Source organism: Rhipicephalus sanguineus, chromosome 8 (assembly GCF_013339695.2).
Source record: "Rhipicephalus sanguineus isolate Rsan-2018 chromosome 8, BIME_Rsan_1.4, whole genome shotgun sequence".
Taxonomy (NCBI): Eukaryota; Metazoa; Arthropoda; class Arachnida; order Ixodida; family Ixodidae; genus Rhipicephalus; species Rhipicephalus sanguineus.
The window spans coordinates 108,600,256-108,621,059 of NC_051183.1; the positions used below are offsets into that span (position 1 = coordinate 108,600,256).

Genomic DNA, 20,804 nt, shown 5'->3' on the forward strand with positions numbered 1-20,804 from the left:
CAAATGGTGACGAGTTTGTTCAAAAGAACTGCTCGAACAGCCACTGGCTCAAGGGAAGTTCGAAGTGGTAAATGTGTGTATGCTACTCCTTGATTAACTATAACGGCTACACCCCCGGATGGCGCGATGGCATCATCCCGGTCCTTCCGCAAAATAATGTAGCTGCGTAGAAAGTTCGTGTGTTTGGATTTTAAGTGTGTTTCTTCTACACACAGCACCTTTGGTGTATGTTTGTGTAAGAGTTCTTGGACATCGTCGAGATTTCTAAGTAGTCCTCTGACGTTCCATTGTATAATTTGTGCTTCCATATTGGACGTTAGGTAGTGCTGTGTGTGCGAGAAGGGAGTGAGTGTTGTTTAGGTCGAAATTTAGAGCTCAAGTAGCAGGACCGTCGTCTGGCCTCATTATCGGCTTTTTGGTTTTCTTAGGGCGCTCCAGGGAGCTACGCCGCTCTTTCGGTACCAGGGGCACCGGAGTTGTGTCCATTGCCTCGTTTGAGGCACTGGACGCCCGCGTATGCGAGCTGCTGGCTTGTTTGTCCGACCTCGCCTGGCGAGGCGTGGTCGTGAGACCCGACGACCCTGGAGTCGCCGGGATCTCTGGCTTGGCAGGTGGGGACTTCGCCTGGTGTGACGAAGTCTTGGGCGCCACCGAGCCGGAGGGCGATGTTCTCTCCTTGGCCTCTACGGTGCCGGAGCTTGTAGTGGCCGCCGGTGTGGTCAGATTCAGAGTTGGCGGGGCACCCTTCGCTGCTCCTACCATGGGGGCGGGTGGCGTTTGCCTCGGCACGTTGCGAGTGGTCCGGGCAACCGCGATAGGCCGTTGTGGTGCTGCCCCCCGTCTCACCACTTTGGCAAAACATGTTCTTGTTGGAAATGACGATGGAACTCGCTGTCGTGCTTCGCGGAACGTTAGGTTTTCTTTTACTTTTATCGTGAGTATTTCTTTCTGTTTCTTCCAGGCCGGGCAGGCCCTGGAGTACGCAGGGTGATCGCCTTCACAGTTCGCGCAGCGAGTCCCATCGCCAGCGCAGTCATCAACAGAATGACCCGTCGTTCCGCATTTTTCACGCTGCCCTCGGCAGCTTTGAGACGCGTGACCAAATCTTTGACATTTAAAGCATCGCCGCGGGTTTGGTATGAAAGGTCGTACAGGAAGCTTGACATAGCCGGTTTCTATGGCCTCGGGTAGTGTGCTGGAGGCAAAAGTAAGGATCAAATGCTTGGTCAGTATTTCAGTGTTGCCGCGCCTTATCTTGATCCTTTGGACATGAGTGACATTTGAATCTTTCCATCCATCTAGTCGTTCATCCTCGCTTAGGCCAATCAGGTCCTCATCGGACACTACACCTTTGACATTGTTCATGGTCCGGTGCGCGCTCACAGAGGCGGGGGTGTTTCCAAACGCGACTAGATGTGACAGATTAAGGTACTGTTCCTTGTCTTTTAATTCTAGGAGTAGGTCCCCGCTTGCCATTTTTGTGGCCTTATAACCCGTTCCTATGGTGTCTTTCAAGCACTTAGCAACAAGAAAAGGTGAAATGGCTCTTGCTTTTTCAGATGATTGTTCACAGTGAACCACGTGGTATTTCGGAAAAGTGTCGTTGTTTTTGGGCCAAAAGAATTCAGGTGCATCGGTGCGTACCCTTTTGGGGGCACGATCGGTGGAAGAGGGGTTCGAGGGTCCCATGGGAAAAGTCGCTTGTTCGGCAACGGCGCCTACCACCCACCACGGAGCCCAACAGGGGGACGTGGCAGAACATGTGAAAAGTCTGCGCAACGCCAGCAGTACGCCGTCACTATAACCTAATATGGTCTACCCAAGGTTGGGAGCCACACACGGTTAACCCTTGCCGCCAGGAAAAGGTGAAATAAACACAAGAGAGAAGCAGACAGGAAAGACAGAAAGTGAGCGAGAATGACGAAGATGTAGAGGGAGAGGGAGAGATAGGAAAAGGCGACTGCCGGTTTCCCCTGGGTGGGTCAGCCCAGAAGTGCCGTCTACGTGAAGCTGGAGCCAAAGGGGTGTGTTGCCTCTGCCGGGGGGCCTTAAAGGTCCAATCACACGGCGTCGGCTCAACCCCCAGGATCCCCTTTTCCCCGGACACGGCAATGCCACGCACGGCTAGGCGTGGGAGGGGTCAAAACCCCCCGTTAGCTCGGGTCCGTGGTGTCGCTACACACCAAACGCCTGCTTGCGCAGACGCCCCTGCGGGGATGTATCAACAGTTTGGAACCCCAAACATTTCAAGTGCGCAAGGTACTGAACCTTGGAATCAATGGGGGCAATTCGCGGCCTCCGCGAACATCCCTACATTGCGTTGGAGGCTACTTGCCGCGTGATCACCAGTTATCGCTCACATTGCTTTCTAGAATCAGGCAGCTTTAGTTTTGACCTTCTCTTTTTTTTTGCAATATTGTCACTGGTTACGAAGGTATGGAGGGTGTGTTAAATTTGAGTGTGGTAAATATGACTCTCTTTATTTTACGAAATTGTGCCCAGGAAATAGAGTGGCACTCACAGTACATGCGAGTAAAAATCGCAAGAATGTGATAGCATCGAGCACGGACGCCGGTTGTCGATAATCTGATCAGTGGCGGAACGCGTCATCATTTGTATATGAGGGGCGACACATTCCGGCGTTATCGCTGGCGCTCGCGTTAGCTCTGGAATAAACTCAATTAGCTGCGGAATGCGCGGAATGTTATGAGAATGGTCTAATGCAATCGAGAAGTTTCCGAAGCATTGCGGCGTGGCCTGTGACGAGCGCTGGCAACAGTTGTTTCGTGGGTCAACTCTGATCACATTAAAAAGCATACTAATGTCCCATGTCTACGCCGAAACACACACGCACACACGCACACACACACACTACACTGCGCTAAACATAACTGGGGCAAGTACACCGCTGACACATTTCCACATCGTCCAAATTCGAAAAAACATTCGGCCTATAGGCGATGCGCAAAGCGCTGACGACGCCATCTGCCGCCACGGCTCGGAAGCGCTGGCGGGTCCCGGCGAGCAGTGTTCCCGCGAGCGTCTACGCGAATGCACGGATGGATGTGTTTTCGTCGTGATTTAACGACTCTGTCGGGCCTCAGCGATGTCGAAAAATAACTGCTGCGTTGTCGGCTGCTCAAACACACACAAAAAATCGCAGGAACGCACTTCTACAGATTTCCAGTGCTACTTCATGAGCGAGAGCGACGGCGGCGGTGGATTGCGGCTGCACGACGTAGAAAGTAAGCAATCGCGCTTTGTTTACAGCAGTGTTAGAACGATTACCGTGTTTTTATTTCTCAATTTATGTCGCTACGTATTCAGCGAACGCTACTACGTTTACACTTGGTCGCCTCGCCTGCATTGTAGACGCTACAATGCACATGAGTTTGTTATTAGTGATAAGACGCGATGCCTAGGCTCTCTTGAAAAACGAATGGCGCGAAGCGCAATGCCAGAGAATGTGGGGAAGGTGACGGCTCCTTTACAAAAGCGCCGTGGAATCACACGTGTGCTGGACGAAATCGGCTGCATTCTACCTATTGATGGCACTGGAATGCGATCATCGGTGCAGAATGTTCGCTGTGCGCTTCTGCACCGATGATGACAAGTGTATCGTTTATTTTTTCACAAGTTTATCGTGCTGGTTTCAAAGTTTTACCAACGCTGACCCTTCGCGTGGCCGCACCTGTGAAATCTATACGCCGGTGCGACAGCGCTCCCTCAAAATCTACTATATAAACACATGGCACGTAAACGAAGCTACTGTGTCGAAAAAAAAAAAACGTTGGCTCACGCGTCAACGCATGCAGGCATTATTGATCGCGACGTTATAACGAAGGCGGTGTACTTACGATGAGCTCCACTTCGTAGGGAAGCTTGTTGACGCTTGTCTGTGGCAAACACTTGGCGCGTATGGTGACGTACATTGTCGTCCCACACAGCTTTGACATCGGACACATGTCCACTATTATAAAGTTCGGCTCCTTTGCGCACACTATCGCCGCAGAAGTAATTATCTGGGACGCGCACAAGCGGCAAACCGCACGCGCGCAAATGAAGCGTCTGCTACGCGACCCACCAGTGGTTCCAACGGCCGCCGCTACGCGGCTTTCAGTGGCGCCCCTATAGGCGCTGCGCATCGCGGATAGGATAGAATAATAAAGCAAACTAACTGACTTTATTGGTACGACCACTGTGTGACACTCGTTTCTCTTACGAACACTTCCGGTCGAGCGCTTACTTACGGTTTTAAGAATATTCCTAAAAACTCTTCTGAAAAATAGAAATGTAGGGTTTGGTATAAGTTAAGACATATATTGGATACATAGGATATCGGAGCATGTCTTAAGGTAAAGGCCAATAGACTGTAAGGACGAATGATAGAAATTAATAGATTGATTTCATTGAATGATATTGAGAAGCTGAGATCGTTGTAGCAACTGGCGGAGTAAAACTCAAGCATGCCCTCCTTTCTGGGTGGTCTGTCAAATACGCTTTTCCGAAACGGTAAGAAAGTGATGGTTCTAGTTCAAGTTAAGCTTTATATTTTGAGGCGAAAGGCTTGGATATATTTTAAAGCGATAAAAGTAACCGTTGGCGTTAGCGGTGTCGAAACGAACTCTTATGAAGTCGCGTGATCTTAGATTTTAGCCTCATAGCGTGATCATGAGGTCGCAAATCGCCAATATTTGTAGCGTCGCGTTGACGCCACATAAGATGATGCCACCACACGAAATCTTCGCAAGGAGGGACGATACCGGAGGTCGTGCAAGATCGAGGGAGAAGCAGAAGGCTTTGGACGGCGAGGATCACTACAACGACTAAGAAGAAGAGAGAGAAGATGGCTTTCCCTTGTAGTCGTACTTGGCCAATGCATAAGGGACGATGCGATTTTTTAAACAGCGCAAACGCTTAAACTTTTCATTTCGCCTTTTCGCGTGACTAGAAAACTGAGCTGCGCCTAGCGCGTGCGCCTAGTGCGTTTTTTATATCGCCTAGTCATTTGGCACATAATAAGGCACCTATGGAGGTTGACACGATTAATGCACAATGTAGGCGTTTGTTCAAGGCGTGTGACTTCTGAAGAAAACAGAAAAAAAAGCGCAGAATGGCAAAATGAAAGGGAACAGAGAGAGAGGTCCGGGTGAATTAAGTGCATGCTAACTAAGTTCATGCTAATTCTGACCGCGATAGTAAAGATAATGCTACTTAATACCTGAGGAATTAGAGCCATCTCAAATAAGACCGTGGTAACTAAAATGCATAAAAGTTAGGACCATGGTAAAAAATTTGCCGCTGTCCCGCCCTGCGAAAGAGAATGTTTAGCGAAGCTGACTCAAACATCGCGCATGTTGATAGGGGGGGGGGGGGGTATGTTTTCTGGTTACTTTAGAGCAGTGTTGGCGGTAACGCGTTACAAGTAACAGCGTTACCGGTAACGCGTTACGTTTTCCAGTAACTTAGTACCGTACTCGTTACTATTACGGAACTGTAACGGGTAACGTACTTTCGTTACCATTTTCCGGTAACGTGAGGTGTCACGTTACTCGTTACTTTTCATTCCTATTATCCTCGCAATCTCACACAAAACTCATTAGTCTTGTAGGAGCGCCTTTCTCAGAGCTCGCCCCGACGTTATTTTGTCGCAGCGGCAGACTGCTCTTGGCCCGCAAAGCGTTGACAAAGCGACAAAACGACCCCGCACGGGGTACTTTCTTGCGCGGGGGGGGGGGGGGGGGGATTACAGTAGGTAGCAAAGTGCCGAAAGTTATTCAATGGATATGCTATAGTTTCGGCTACCTTGCTATCGAGGTTCAAGTTGTCGTTGATCGTCGATGAAGCGAAGTGTAATGCAGTCCTCGATACCGTCAAAAGCGAGCTGTCGAGACCTGCTCGGCTTGTTGACATCAATACTCGGTACGAGCTCCAGCGCAAAGGAGGATGACTTCTTTGGAAGTGCCTTCTGAACGTGATCACAAAACTGAAGATGAGCGAATGTCTCGGTACCTTTGATGCCGCATTGCATCGCCTTGAGCGGGCTCAAGGAAAACTTTCCGCGCGTTCCCCAACTCTTCCTTAAAGTGAATACAGGAGTACCATATAGTGCGTCCGTCGTCTCCTATAGTGAGCATAGGCGCGGACGTATTCGCTAATAAGTCAGTCAAGCTGACCGATTAAAGCTTTGAAACGCAGCTGTTGCTTATATTCAGCGGTTTGTAGTTACATTAGGAAACTGTTCCTGCACTACTCTAGCACTGTTTATCTAATTCTAGCCACAGAGTTAGAAGCCATCACATGTAACTATACAGGCAACTTTAGGCCACTATAGTACCGCGAAGACACGGCATATTTGTGCAACTTGTTCTCGTTTAACCAGTATTTCGGGTAAAATTTTTGTATGGGTGACAACTTTAATGTGAAATATAAATATGAGTTTTATAAAGTTGCTATTGTAGGTTCTTGGGGCGAGGACATACTGATTAAGATTTCTGACTAAGGGGTAACGGCAGAAGTAACGTCCGTTACTTTTTTCCGGTAACTGTAATGTAACGCGTTAATTTTTTGGGGGGGTAACGCAGGGCGGTAACGCGTTCCTTTTTCTTTAGCGTAAAGAGTAACGTATTTAGTTACTTTTTTTCGGTAACGCACACAACACTGCTTTAGAGTAATCGGTAGTAATTACCGCTGTTAGTCCAAGCTAGCAGTACTAGTGCTACCTGCCCACATTTTGTCTTTAGTTTATTCGTTTTTCCTAGTGTAGTCTTCTCTAACACTACGCCCCTCCGCAATACCTCATTGCTTCGCGGTATCATTTTCGCAAAAGATGGCGACACCATAAAACTGCTGTGATGTACTATTCACGCCAATATTTATCAGAAGGACGTGTATCTTGGGTCTAAAGAGGAGATTGTCTCATATGTTGCAATAAATGGTGGCTGCCCCAGCCGTGAAACAAGGGCAGCCTCAATTCGTTTCCGACGGAATAACATTTAGTTGAACAGAAAATGACTGTGCCATGTGTTACAACGGTCTGAGATTTTCGTACGCATGGCCAATAGAGATGTAGGATAGAGAAAGCCTATATGTGCACCCTCAATTGAGCCCTGTTTACGGCGACAGACGCATGGACGCTATCAATACTGTATGAGCGGCTGCTGCCCATCGTAACAACGACGGCGCGCGGCAAGGAAGATCTGAGATAACATAGAGGTGTCCTTCAAAAGAGGCAATGTCTATCTGTCAATGAACCCATTCTTGTTTTGTGGCGCCAGTCGAAATAACGTAGGTATTCTTATACAGTCATCATGATGATCATAACAGCAGCAGCCTATCTTTAAGTCCCCTGAAGTGCGAACACCTCTTCAGTGATCTTGAGTAACTCCTGTGTCGCGCTATCTAATTCGACTTTGTGCTTGAATGTCCTCTGACTTTGTCTATCAAAGTCGGAGGACAGTCACAGCCCAACGTTTGCCGTCCGTGACAAGGGCATCTGTTTGACTCACTCCTATTCTCTGACTGCAGTAAATCGACAATTATGCATACTACGCACGAAACCCCAGGGAGCCTGAATTTTCGCTCACAACCAACGATGCCGACGCCCACGACGGAAATCTCTGCGAAACGTGCTCTTTAACGCTTTTGCGTTAAAGAGCTCGTAATTCGGAACTTGGGATATTCGACTCGAATATCCGAAGTTCCGAATAATCGATTCCAATTGTTTGGCATTCGCTTCAAACCAAAAAGCACTTTAATTATTCGAAATATTAGAACACCTCGAAATCTCAGAACATATACAAAAAATGTTGTTAGAGAGCTTCTACCTTACATAAAAGAATCTTTAGCAGCCACGTTGCGAATAATTAGGCGGCTATAACTTGCAAAACCATGTTTCAGGGGCGAAGCTCCTTATAGCGGCACCCGTTCGTCCCTCGTAGCGTAGTATGTAACCAGTCTTACGCTTTGACCTGCAAGGTGGTGCCGGTGGGAGATTTTTCCTGTGCGTTGTTGAACAATAAAAAATTCGCAGCGTTAGCTAAAAGCCGACTTCTTCTGTCTCTCATTCCCATTAGCAGCCATTCTTTACCTCCAAGGTAGTGCCTGGTGAGATTTCTCCTGTGCGTGATTAAACAATAAAAATTTTGTTCAAAACGCCGTTGATTGATGAAATAAACCAACAAAAGACGCCAGATGTTTTGTAAAAGCAAAACGAAAGAACGCCAGATGTTTCTAAAGCAAAACGAAAAGACGCCAGCTGCTTAACGAAAGACGCCAGATATTTTCTAAGCAATGGTTTTCTAAACAATGAAAATTCACAGCGTACATGTAAAATTAAAGTGAGCTGCAAGTCGTCATAACTCATCGAACCTTTAGTATAAACGCGCCCGATCTCACGTCGGTGATGATGTACTGGGCAGAATTCACGGAAGATTCACGGTTTACCGATGAACCTCCGCAGCTTCGCCCACTCATCATCATTCACTCCGTGGATATGCTGTGATTTTTTATCGTTATTTTGTACGCGACGGCTCCTAACTTCTGCGAAACTTTCGTAACGACTGAGCCGATCGCTGCGGCCGCCGCAATCTTAGCAATAATAATAATATCTGGGGTTTAACGAACCAAAACCACGATATGATTATGAGAGACATCGTAGTGGAGGGTTCCGGAAATTTCGAGCACCTGGGGTTCTTTAACGTTCACCTAAATCTAAGTACACGGGCCTCGACCATTTTCACCTCTTTCGAAAATGCAGCGGCTTTGGCCGGGATTCGATCCCGCGACCTTCGGGTCAGCATTCCAGCGCCATAACAACTAGCCCACAGTGGCGGGGCGCCGCAATCTTCGTAAAGCGCATCAACCCGTTTTGAAGTGTGCCGCTTCGGCAACCTTCGCCCACCCGAAACAAAGCGTACTAAAAGCACAAGGTTGAAGGTATTTCCAAACTCTCATGTTAACCATGTCCACCACGTGGTTCTAGCGCGCTAAGCAATTTGTTCGGCGCACCCGCGCGGCAACCCCGTCAATGCTCCCTCCTTACTTATCTCGTGTTAACGCAGCGGCTGGTTTATGGCTCCGTGTTAGCACACATCCTTCCGTGTTAGCACATATTCCATCATCGCTGAGGGACAATCTTAACCGCGCATCAGTTTGGCATCCGAAAACGGAAGTCTTGTGTGGTTAAAAAGAAAGCGGAATCGCCAGATTCGATAGCGCAACGCGTTCGTCGCGAACATCGCAAAAGCGCGGTAGGCCCTTCAATAGCTCGTTGCCTCTGACGGCTAAACACAGTGGGAAGTGGATCCTGGAAGCAGCAGTTTACCATCTCGGGTATCGGTACCTAGATATGCACGTCCAGAGAAATTTAACCCGAAATCATAGATGCCGCCACGAAGTACACCCTTGAATTCCCTACGTAATATAGCTCGACCGTTGATCCCTCGACATGCATGTAACGCCTAATATACGCGAGAAGTAACCAGATTTGCTACATGGTACGCAACCGCAGAGACCACGCTGGTGCGCGATCGCCGTATGCTCCGCGTTTTGCTGAGAGATGCATATACAGCACCAGCCTTAGTTGTGCGATCGTGGGTTAAAAAATCCGGTGTGACGCTGATCGTCGTATCAATGATCTCGTTTCTTCTTGCCGATATTGGAAACCGCGGTGTCCGCTGTCGACGCCCGTGCGCTAATAATAAAACTGGCAAGGGTATACATTGAGCGATTACGTCACAGAAATGCAGTCATTCATGACGCGCATCGTCCCTCATCAGCGCCTTGATCTGCGCGATAAAGAACATCAAATGCGGACTCCTTGCACACGCGGCTAAACATTTCGCAGGTCGCCACCTGGAACTGCATGACGAAGCACATCGTTCAGCGACCGTTCGGAACCTCAGCAGGGAAGTTCACGCGTCTTTAGCGTCTTGAACTGCACGACCAATAGAGTGGACGTCGGCATCTCAGACCCCGCGAACAAGCCGTTCACGCGGCGACTCTTGAAACGCCCGACTAAGCACTTCGCGGAGAGATGATGTGCTGCCAGCAAGCACTGTTGGTACGATTCAGGCCCACATGGTGCCATGCTTGCTAACGCTAAATGTTGATCGTGCGAGCAATTTCATGAAGTGACACCAAAGCAGAAAACCCTAGTGTACCGCTACTACTTATGTGAGTTTTGGGCATTACCAGTATTTTTTTGAAAGCGAATCTGACAAAATTAACCAGGCAAGAGAGGCTACTGAAGTCAGTAGAGCCCTAGACTAGGAGCCCCACAAACCTGCTTCTCCGATCCCTGCATTACAATCTATGCTTTTCAATTCAACTCAGGGGCCAGTTTTTTAGCATGTGTTTGCACACGGTTTTCATCGTTTATTCTTCTTATTTTCTAAGAAACCATGACGAACATATTTTGTTTCTTTCATGTCAATTGTAGGCTATTCAGTACAGTGCCAGGGCGCTATTCATTTTTATTTTCTGGCTTTAGATATTTTTGTAATTAAATATTTTAAAAAAATGTCTCTGAAGTATACAAGTCAGGGGAACAGAAAATGCGCGTGGTTCGCCACTGGTGACATCGCGGAGATCGGAGAATGCGTTGGCGGGTGAAAACTTCCTCCCTATTACTTTCGTTCATCTATTAGCTCCTACACACCTTAGCTAAACAGCTAAGGTATTTCGCTGCTACGCTTGAGGATGCGTGATCGGCAAAAAATGTGGGCGTGCTCGATGCGCGGGCACGGTAGCCATATTTAGACGGGGGCAACGTGGAATAAGACCCGCGTGCCTAATTTTGTGTGCCCCGTTTAGGAAACCATAATAATAGGCTGTACACTTTACGCGCTGCGCAAGCAGAAAGAAGGAAAGAGGAAGACACGATTCATCTTTCTGCTTGCGCAGCACGTCAAATGTTCAGTGTGAACCAACTTGTACGGTGATTTCCAGACGTAAAACCCAGACCTTAGTTCTTTAACGGTAGATCTATGCGTTATGTATCTTGCTTGGTATTCGTGTCATGTTGTTTTTCTCTAAAGCATAGCGAACTATGTCATATCAATAATAATTGTTGGGTTTAACATCCCGATATGCCATATCAAATTATCGCATGCGGCAATATGTATGCGGCACGCTATTTAGTGTGCCACAAAATATTTCTCGGATATCCAGTATTACAGCAAGCTATAAAGCTTTGCGATTTCGTTCGAGTCATGATGGAAGCGAACACAACTTAACAGACACTGACAGAAGAGCAGAAAAGGACGAACGCAGACGAGCGCAGACTCGCAAATGAAAATTTATTGGAAACGAATGAACAAATATACACGCGAAATCAGGGGATACGAGAAAGTACAGTTTGACCGAACACTGTAGCACCTATTAAGGGAATAACGTTAAACACTCAATCATTTTCGTAATGTGCAAAAAAGGCGCGATCTATTGGGTTCCCTCCTTGTCTGGTCAGAAATGCGGTAGGCACGTGCTCTGTGCGCATTGTGAACTTCGGTGTTCGGCATGCAGTCGTAGACGAAATAAGTAGGAAAACCTAAAGAATAAAGGACATTCATTGGAGTCTCGTTGATATGATTTTGTATAATATGTTTTTCGACCTAATACGTTTTTCTTTTTGCTCCCGGCCAATGTTACTCCCGGCCAACCTCTTTGGTTAATACGATTTTTGCATAAAACCTTTTATTTTGCGGCTGTCGGGAAAAAGGTACTAACGAGATCCCACTGTATTTTCTTTTCCAGCGATAATATGCGCGCCACAGGCAAGATGCACCAGGTGTTGGCCGCCATGGCATGCCATCAATGTTCGACTGATTCACCACTGCCGCCAACAAACTTCTCTAAACGAACTTTCGAGCAAGAAAGTCGGAAGTCTCTATTTCATATTCCATGATGATAGCTTCTACAGCCGGAAGCGATGAAGCTTGCCTGCATGTTGGGAATGCTGGCTCATGGAGCGAGAGACACTCGGCACTCGCACCCCGTTTTATTTCCAACCAACAAGACGGCGCTCGAGACGCGCCGGGTCTGACGCATGCGCAGTCGTATGTACGCAAGTGGTCAATTCGTCGTCTATCCTCTCCAAACGCAAATCAGCTCTCAAACGTCTACTCTCCGCTTTACGTCACGGCTGTCATCAGTAGCTCGTTGCAGAATTCGAGCACGTCCGCCATGAAGCAGCAGGAAAGTAGCGAAAAGTAATATTTGAGTGGTTAGCTATATTCGTTTACAACTTCAAAATCAATATAAAATCCGTGCATAAAACTGCAATGGGGTGTTTTTGTATGCCTCCGCGCTGCAATGGAATTAGTTAGAATCCCAAAGAATGACAATAATGTTCGAGTATAAAAAAATTATTTGGGAATACTGTGCACCTCGTTGCGCACATTAGGTTCGCACTAAAGGTTGCCTACGTGGCCGCAGCGGATGTTACGATAAGAGCAATGTCGCATTGTTACTCGCTTAGACAGCACGGCACTGGTAAGGTGTTGTTAAGGGAAGAATAGGAGGTGTGATGAAAATAAAGAGGGAAACCGCTGCTGGACGCAATTTATTTGAATCCTCAGAACTTCTCAAGAACTGCGGCCTCAGATTCCCCAACACTCTCTCCCAGATTTGCAGACAACTGTGGTGGTGTAATGAGGTTTGTTCGCGAACTGAACCATTTCGGCAGTCGCAGTCACATAAAAATATGCTTTGTTATCATTAACAAGGTCCTGCGCAAAAGCGAAACACAGACGGGAAGAGAGCGTGGACGGGCGCAGACTCGCGACTCCATTTTATTCAGAAAAAAAAGCGCCTGTTTACACCATACAAACAGCAATTTCATCTTCACTCATGCGAGAAACCTGCTTGCATTGCGATTCAATCTGAGAGATGTATCACTGACTGAAACAACTCTCGTTTTAGTAATGAAAAATGCCTCGGCCAGCTCACGTGTCAACTGCTCACGACTTAGTCTCAAAACTTTTGTTCGCACCAGTAAATGGGGGAATGGTTCACCACAAGCAGGCAAACGGCATTCGCTGCAATGAAGCGGCCGCGGGATATTAGACCCTTGCACGGTCGTTATTGAAGGCTGGTGGTGTTCTCTAAGTAGCTCGTTTGTACATCTGCCCCTTTGGCCTATGTAAACTTTCCCACATTTCAGGGGGATTTCGTATACCGTCCCCGATGAGCACTCAACGAAACGAGAGTGCAATCTTGCAACCTCATCGTACTTCAAGTTCAGTCGTTCAGTCCACAATCACAATGTATTGTTCAGTCCGGTTTCTTAAGGAAAACGGACCGAACGATATATCCGGGTTCATAAACGGCCTTTGAATAGCCTCTAAAAAAAAAAAACAAAGAAGGAGCGCCTTGTCCTGTCGGGGTGTTTCCAGCCATTTCTGCGCAAGCCCTGAGGGCAGTGTAAGCATGGTAACAGCGCAAGAACACGGACGAGAACCCAAAAGAGGAGAAGAAAACACGAACACTTCTGTACACGTGACGTCACGAGAAAAATAACATCTCGATTGGTCCATATACGGGGTATATCATTTGCGATTGGTCTCCTACCATGCTTTGCCACTTCTTTGAATGTCCCTTCTGCCTTGTCTCGCATAACTATCGTGCGCGATCACCTGATTTCTCTTAATTTTGTGCGTTTCGACTGCGCAAGCGGAAATAACAGCTTGTAGCCGAAAAGCGCGAAATCTTCGTAAGCTCAAAGCTTAGTTCTGACATTTTCCACGTGTTTTATGAAGAAATAAGGGTTCAGGTGTACACAGCGCCTGTAGGAAAGGTAGTGAAGCCGAGAAAGAAGTAACTTGGTTTTCTTCGAACTCGGAGAGTTTAGGAGCACTTTCACTGGCAATGTAGGTGCGTAGATGGTAGATAGTGCTGTTGTCATGACTTTGTTGAGTCGGCATAGCCGATTGCTCTCCCCTTTCATTGTTTCTCACCCTCTTCTCCCTTTCCCTAAATTTTCCCTAGTTAACCCCCCTCTCTTTATTTTTCCATTGCCTTTCTTTTTATTGAAATGAGGTGTGGCACATGACAGTCCTTCACGCTGAGCAGACGAAATATGCAACAAAAATAATAAGGGTACAAAATGTTATACAGTTGAACACAACATCTGCAAATACAGCACAATCGAACACCACATGAGTCGCAAGTAGTCTAGCACAAGTGCAGATAGCTAAAATAGGTTCACATGCACACGTCCAAGCTAGGATATTCTGTATGGCTTGACATAGACAGGAAAACACACTACGACCAATAATTACGCATAACATCAACACATGATCACAACATTATACAATTCTGATCATATACCAAGAAAAACGTTACGCCCTCTCGCTCCATGTATTAATTCTGGACACATTGACTGTGACAGTCAGTGAAGGTTTGTGCGGTAGTATGAATGCGAAACCCTTAAAAACATCATGAACGCGAAAAGTGACTGTCCGTATCGACGTGAACGATGCAAAGAACATCACACGGTCACAGACGACGAAATCTGCGACATTATCGTGGCGTTACGGCTCGTCAATATTGGCGACGTCATAATGACGTATTCACACGACATCGTCACTTGGCCAAAGACGGTAGATTGCCGAGGAAGTGCGACACCACGTGAGGTGCAACACCACGCGATGCAATCGACTGAGAACAATAAGAAGATAAAAAAGACCATGATTTTCGCCTTGGAGACGTCATAGGCAACTGCGTAAGGAAATTTGCGAGTTTTTTTTTTTCATTCACATGATTGCACAAACGCTTTTACCCTACATGCACCACTTCCTACCACCCAGTCTACCCCATGGTAGTGGCCACACCGTTCATATACCCTACCATATGGAAAGAATATCGAGTGCGGCATAATAACTGGTTCGCTTTCTTGCTGTTACATTTTAATAGCCCATAATATCATTCAATGTTATATATTACACATGTCGCGCAAAAATAGCGGTCTACATTCAAGCACTGCGCATCTTTTCGCTGTTCAGATTGTGATCATGACGTTTACTGTAATAAACTAATAAAGTGGACACGTACATTTTATCCGAACATACCCGTGGATGGCACCAACTTTGTTCAGGTGTCCTGTTGAAAGGAAAACAAGAGGAACGCAAATGTTCATCAAGACAAACCTGATATACTGCGCGAACCAAGAGGTGGCTCGGTGTCTGCGAAGCTTACTTTAGGGCGCAGCTTTTAGGCGGCGCCCGTTCATTGGTTGAGTGAGTGAACACTGCGAAATATATCGTGGTTCGCGTGCCTCGAAACACGCGACGTATTTTTTTTCCTTTTGCCCTGGTCTTTGTGTCGCCGAAACGGAAAAGATAATAAATAATAAAACTAATTAAACAATATACGTATAAAGAACATAAAAAATAAAATGTAACAATACCGCGCTCCTCGAGCCGCCGACACAGGAGAAAGAGAGAAAAAAACAGTCAATTAAGTACAATAAAAACAAATAAAAAATACAGAATATAAAGAAATTGAGAAATTTGAGTTGTCCATAAGTGCAGCTGTCGCGCAAACAGAAGAAAAGAAAAATACAGAAAAACCAAACTAAAGAAAAATGAAAGAGTTGACTGTAACAACGCAAACATGTCTCTCAGATTCACTGCATCCATATATTGCCAAATTGTATCACGCGTGCAGCTCACATTTCGCATAGTGAACACCGTAATGGGCAGTAATGTTCTCGTGCTCGTGTCAGCGTAGTAAACATGTTAAAAAAACTGTAACCTATGCAGCAATCACGACCATCATAGTCTTGATGACGATCAGCCTCTCTGTGGGTTCCACGCAAAATAAATGCCACTTCCACAAACTCTTTCACTTTATGTCTCTTGCTAGTTGACACCGACTATGCCTTCAGGTCTTTCACTTTATGAAAATTCCAATATCAGACTTGCTCCAATGCGCTTTCCTTGCCTTGACCCCCGTTATTAGGCTGAAGAATACGGCCGTTCATTTGCACTGCTCACGCTGAATAAGTCATTTTATTCCTGAACAGTATGTCTGTAGACATTTTCGTAAGCTTTAAGAGCGTTGACTTTAATAATAACAAATCTATACTTCCTGAAAAAAAAATAGGTCGAATACAATAAATAACAGGAACTCATAGGCCGATTGCTGCCTCAAGTCAACTTGATATTTTAATTGTCGTAACTAACATGGGACGGTACATTTGACAATTATTCCTACACCATCAGTACGCTTAGAAACAACCATTTGAGTATGTCGTAGGCCTCTTATGAGCACAGATGAGCGCAGTACTCTGCTTTGAATTTGGTGCGCATTACAACTTTGCATCGCAAATATTTATCAGTTTTAAACACTATTTCAAATTGAGAAATGTCCACGATAATAATAACAATAATTGTTGGGGTTTCGCATCCCAAAACCACGACATTATTATGAGGTGCGCCGTAGAGGAGGGCTCCGGAAATTTCGAATGCGTGGGATTCTTTAAGACGCACCTAAACCTAAGTAAGTACATGAGCTTCCAGCATTTCGCTTCTATGGAATTGCGACCGCCGCGGCCGGGAGCGATGGATAAAACATCAGCGCTGCAAAGCTCAGAAAGACGGCAGACAAGAACACACAGACGAAGTGCATCTATTTCTCAGGTCGCGGCATTCGATCCCGCCACCTAAAAAATATATGAGATAATTGCATGATACAATGAGCTTTTGTTGTACACAGGTACTTTTAGGCTAAAAATCGACTATCTGCATGCATACGGGCATTTCCTTTTGACGCAGGAAGCGTGTGCTGTGTCGTGATCGGAATCCTCGCGGGAGCGCTTTCATTGCGATAGTCGTCATGGCAACGATTTCCAGGGAGGCACATTGACGGCGTTCCGAGATTCGAGTGTTGGGAGTTGCCTCGACTGCGATAGTGGGCGGCCGCAGCATTCATCATGCTGACTCCGAGGCATCGGCACACCTTGGTCGGTTTTTCTGATGAGTTGGACTGGAGGGAGTTGAACTTCGTCGAACCGATTCCAGCGAACAGAATTTGCCAAGCATGTGGGTTGGTAACTAGAGTTACCGCTTTTCTCCCTTGCCTACACGTTTTATGCAATAATTGCTACGAACAGTGCCGGAGTGACGATGGGCATCGCTGTCCTCTGGATAGTCAACTAGTCCTGGCAGATGACGTCGAATGGATAGAGTGTCCTGCGCACAGCCTGCTGAAACGGAAGGTAATTTGGAAAAAAATCAAGCAATGCCTTTTGCGGTCACGTTAAACTATAAAATTCTTGTTTTGTCAAACTGTAGGCGAGCGAGAACCACGAAAATTAGCACTTCATTGAAACGGGTGATATGGCCTTGGCGTCCGACTTCTAGTGCCAGGATTTAATGTCCGTTTCTCTCATTGAAAACTGTATTTTTTTTTCTCTTTTACTAATGAGTCGAGCAGTATTAAACAGTGGCGAAGCTGAACAGTTTTAGTGGTGTTGATGCTAGCACCTGTCGTATGCTTTTTATGCCTTCTTGCTGTTCTCACAGAAGCTTAAGTAAAAGAAATGCAACCTGTCCCTGACAAACTTTTTTCTGCTCTGTGAAAGGCGTTACGAGAATCGAATGCCTATAACGTTATCGGTCAAGGTGGGCACATCGGGAACGTAGCAGAGTAAAAGAAAAGATAAAAACAGTTGCACAGGATCCCTAAGCGCGTTCTCGTCAGTTGAGAACACAAAAGCGTTCCTTTGACTATGTTGTGTACGGATGGGTGCTCCTCAGTGGTGCCGCCGAGTGGTGTTGTAAAGAACAAGGAAATGCGAGAGGCCGAATTGTGTTTTATTTTAGAATCAAGGCGGTGCCGGCAACATTTTACTCGTTCTTTTCTATTTCATCATCGAAACTGCATGCATCACAAGTATCGGGTATGTCGAAGTAGTGGAGTGTCATAGCGTTAATGGATGTGCCTCTTATCGTAACCGTGGCTCAATACATACGTAGGGGCGCATATACACTATCGTAGTCCTGTGTTCCCAGTAGGAGGTGCAACCTTAATTAAAACCAACTGACAACGGCGTTTGTGGTTTTGACGTCTCTCTTGTCTGTGTGTTTGCACTCCCTGTCTTTTGACATGAGTACGTACCAACTAACTCAGCTCTGTTTTATTCCAACAGAGAAAGAAGCTAATGAGTGTATAGAGACGTAATTTTTACTCTTTTAGCTGTATTACGTAGTAATATTGACATACATGTTCAGAATGCCAGCTAGCGTCACGTGTTTCGTGAGGCTAGCTGGCAAGAAACATAGTGTACCACACTCGCCATCACGGCTTCAAGCAGCGCTGACTAACACTTCCCGGTTTGCGTGCACAGAAATACCCGATGAATTGGACGGGAGGGCGAGCGCCGCCGTAGCAATATTGCCAGAGCATCGGGCTCGTTATCCGAAGATTGCAGGTTCGGTCCCTGCCGGCGGCAAGTTGTCTTTTCGTGCATTTTAAAAGGCAGCCATTATATCATAGCTTCCATGATACGGTAGAAGTAGTTATTTGCAAGTGTTTATTTCGAACGGATCCACAGAGCTACTTCAGTGCTTGAAAATGTTTACGAAAAAAGGCCCTATAACGGTGTCATATCGCGGCAACGTCAACTGTGATTGCAGTGCTCAATATCGGGGTTTTTAACATTGTAATACTGTAACAAACATTACATATTAACTCCTATGACTCGCCTTAAGCCACGCTAGGTGGGGGGGGGGGGGGGGGCGAATGGCCCTAGGACCCCCCTCTCACCAAATTGTTGCTTCCTTGAATACGTACTTTTCCTAAACAGTCAAAGCCTTCAGCAAGCGCCCCCCTCCCCCCTCACACACGCACATACACCCTTCCCGTAAAACATGCGTCGTTACGGGTCCGCCCACAATGCACCCACGAATACTAAAAATGCACGAAGATGTTGGTCCAACTCGAAACGCTTGACTCAAAGGAATAAAGAAAAATCGGTGGAGGTCACTTAACGCCTATTGCTTCGCATGGCATCGACTCCCGGAATGAGTGGGATCTGCAAAAATTTTTTAATGCGAATAATTTCTTAGCGATCCAGATGCACTCTGAACGTTTCTACCTGTCTGTCTATCTATCTTGTCGCATACGTCTGGGCGCTCTCGTGGTCGCCTCCTCAGCCTGGTATTAAGGATAATGGGCATAGGCCATGAGTGTATGACCACCACAATTCACAGACCACGAATAACGTGACTTGCCCGTAGCGTATGTCCTAAAACCCTTTCCAGCAGTCACATGTTGCACGTACCCGCATAACATGCCCATGGTATGCGGGCATGCACCACACGTGATTCACTGTCTATATTAACCCTGAGTTCAGGAATTTTAACGCGACAGCGTTTAGGATTCCGAGTTGCGGAAAATGCGATACTATATAGCGTCGGCGGCGCTCTCGATGGGTGGAATATCTTATGAAACAAAAAAAATCATGGCTCGAGCCGGAATCCAACCCAGGCATTCTGCATTCTAGTAAAGTATTGTGCTGTAGAGCCACGCCAGAGCTTCAAACACCTTTTGAATAGCAGCGTGTACAAACGTTATGCCTGGGCGACGCGTCAGCTGTGGTTGCAGTGTTCGCTTCCCGCTTTTATGCCAATCTAATAAACATTGTCTCCGCAATCTATAGTTAAGCGTTGCTCGACGTTGACCGCTATTTATGATATGCCAATCACCGCACCGTAGCGCACACTTTGTTGCGATAAAACTGACAAACCGTAAACGCGAGTGCTGACGTCACGTTGAACTATGACTACTCTTTACACCCCAATGAAGTCGACATGGCTGGCAAGCGTACCATATGCGCACAACTACTAAATATACACAAAGGCATCGATACTCCTCTTCACGCTTCGCCAAATGTGAAAAATCCGGCATAAGATGTTGCCTGCTGCTTCCGGCATTGCACTCGCCATGCTGCTTCGGAAATCAATACCCACAATCCGTGGGATATCCCGGAATATTTTATCATGGGGATTTTGGCTTTATTTTTTAATCATCTTGCGATGATATGTTGGAGACCGACTGTGCTGCAGTTATACAAGCTTGCGCAATTCAGCTTTCTCCTTCCAATTATAAACACCTATCTGCTCTATGTCATGCGACATCGTCACTGGCTGCTTTTTTGTTATCTGCTTAACGTACACAGTGCTTTCAATCTCAGGAGCTGATTGCGAAATCCGGCTTTATACATCAATGTCATTGAGGTGGTAGAAATTATAAACGTTTATCTAAATGTACAAATGAGTGAAGAGTTGTTCATTTTCTTCCTTCATCAGGTGAAGTGCTGGAACGAAGACCGAGGCTGCGACATTGTTCTGCCTGCATCGGAACTCAACAGGCACTTTTGCAAGGACTGTGACCACCACTCCACTTCCTGTCCGAGATGTTCGATGGTCGTACGCTGTCATAATGTGTGCACGCACTTGCAGAGCGAGTGCAGGGATCACGTGATGTCTGTGACGTCCGGGAATCCGCAAACTAAGATTACTGGCGAAAAAGCAATGATGATGGCTTTGAATGCAAATATAGAGACACGAGTAGGTGAAATGAAAGAAAGACTAGACCAATTTACGCATGAAAACAACGTCCAAAGTAACCGCCTCAATGAGATTTCACATAGCATGAACACAATAAAAGAAACAATGCTACAAATATCCAGCAGAACTAGTGCATTGGGCAGCGTTGCGTCCTCATCAGAAGCAATTCATGAAACTCTAAATGATCACAGTGAAAAGCTGCAGCAGCTTGCAGGAACAATAAGCAATTCA

At 46.4% G+C, this 20,804-nt stretch overlaps 2 protein-coding genes and 1 long non-coding RNA gene across 3 annotated transcripts in view; 2 read left to right on the top strand and 1 right to left on the bottom strand.

Moving 5' to 3' along the window:
• Nucleotides 1–20,804, top strand: part of LOC125756250 (uncharacterized) — a 205,675-nt gene that overhangs the window by 164,312 nt on the left and 20,559 nt on the right. The window contains exon 2 of the mRNA XM_049418586.1: nt 20,313–20,577. Within this exon, the coding sequence (XP_049274543.1) occupies nt 20,313–20,577 (265 nt within the window). The remainder of the gene's footprint in view (nt 1–20,312; nt 20,578–20,804) is intronic.
• Nucleotides 1–20,804, top strand: part of LOC119402295 (uncharacterized) — a 46,570-nt gene that overhangs the window by 24,986 nt on the left and 780 nt on the right. The gene's annotated exons all lie outside the window — the stretch shown is intronic.
• The window catches only part of LOC125759586 (uncharacterized), a 57,043-nt gene that overhangs the window by 15,616 nt on the left and 20,623 nt on the right, over nt 1–20,804 (bottom strand). The window lies entirely within an intron of this gene.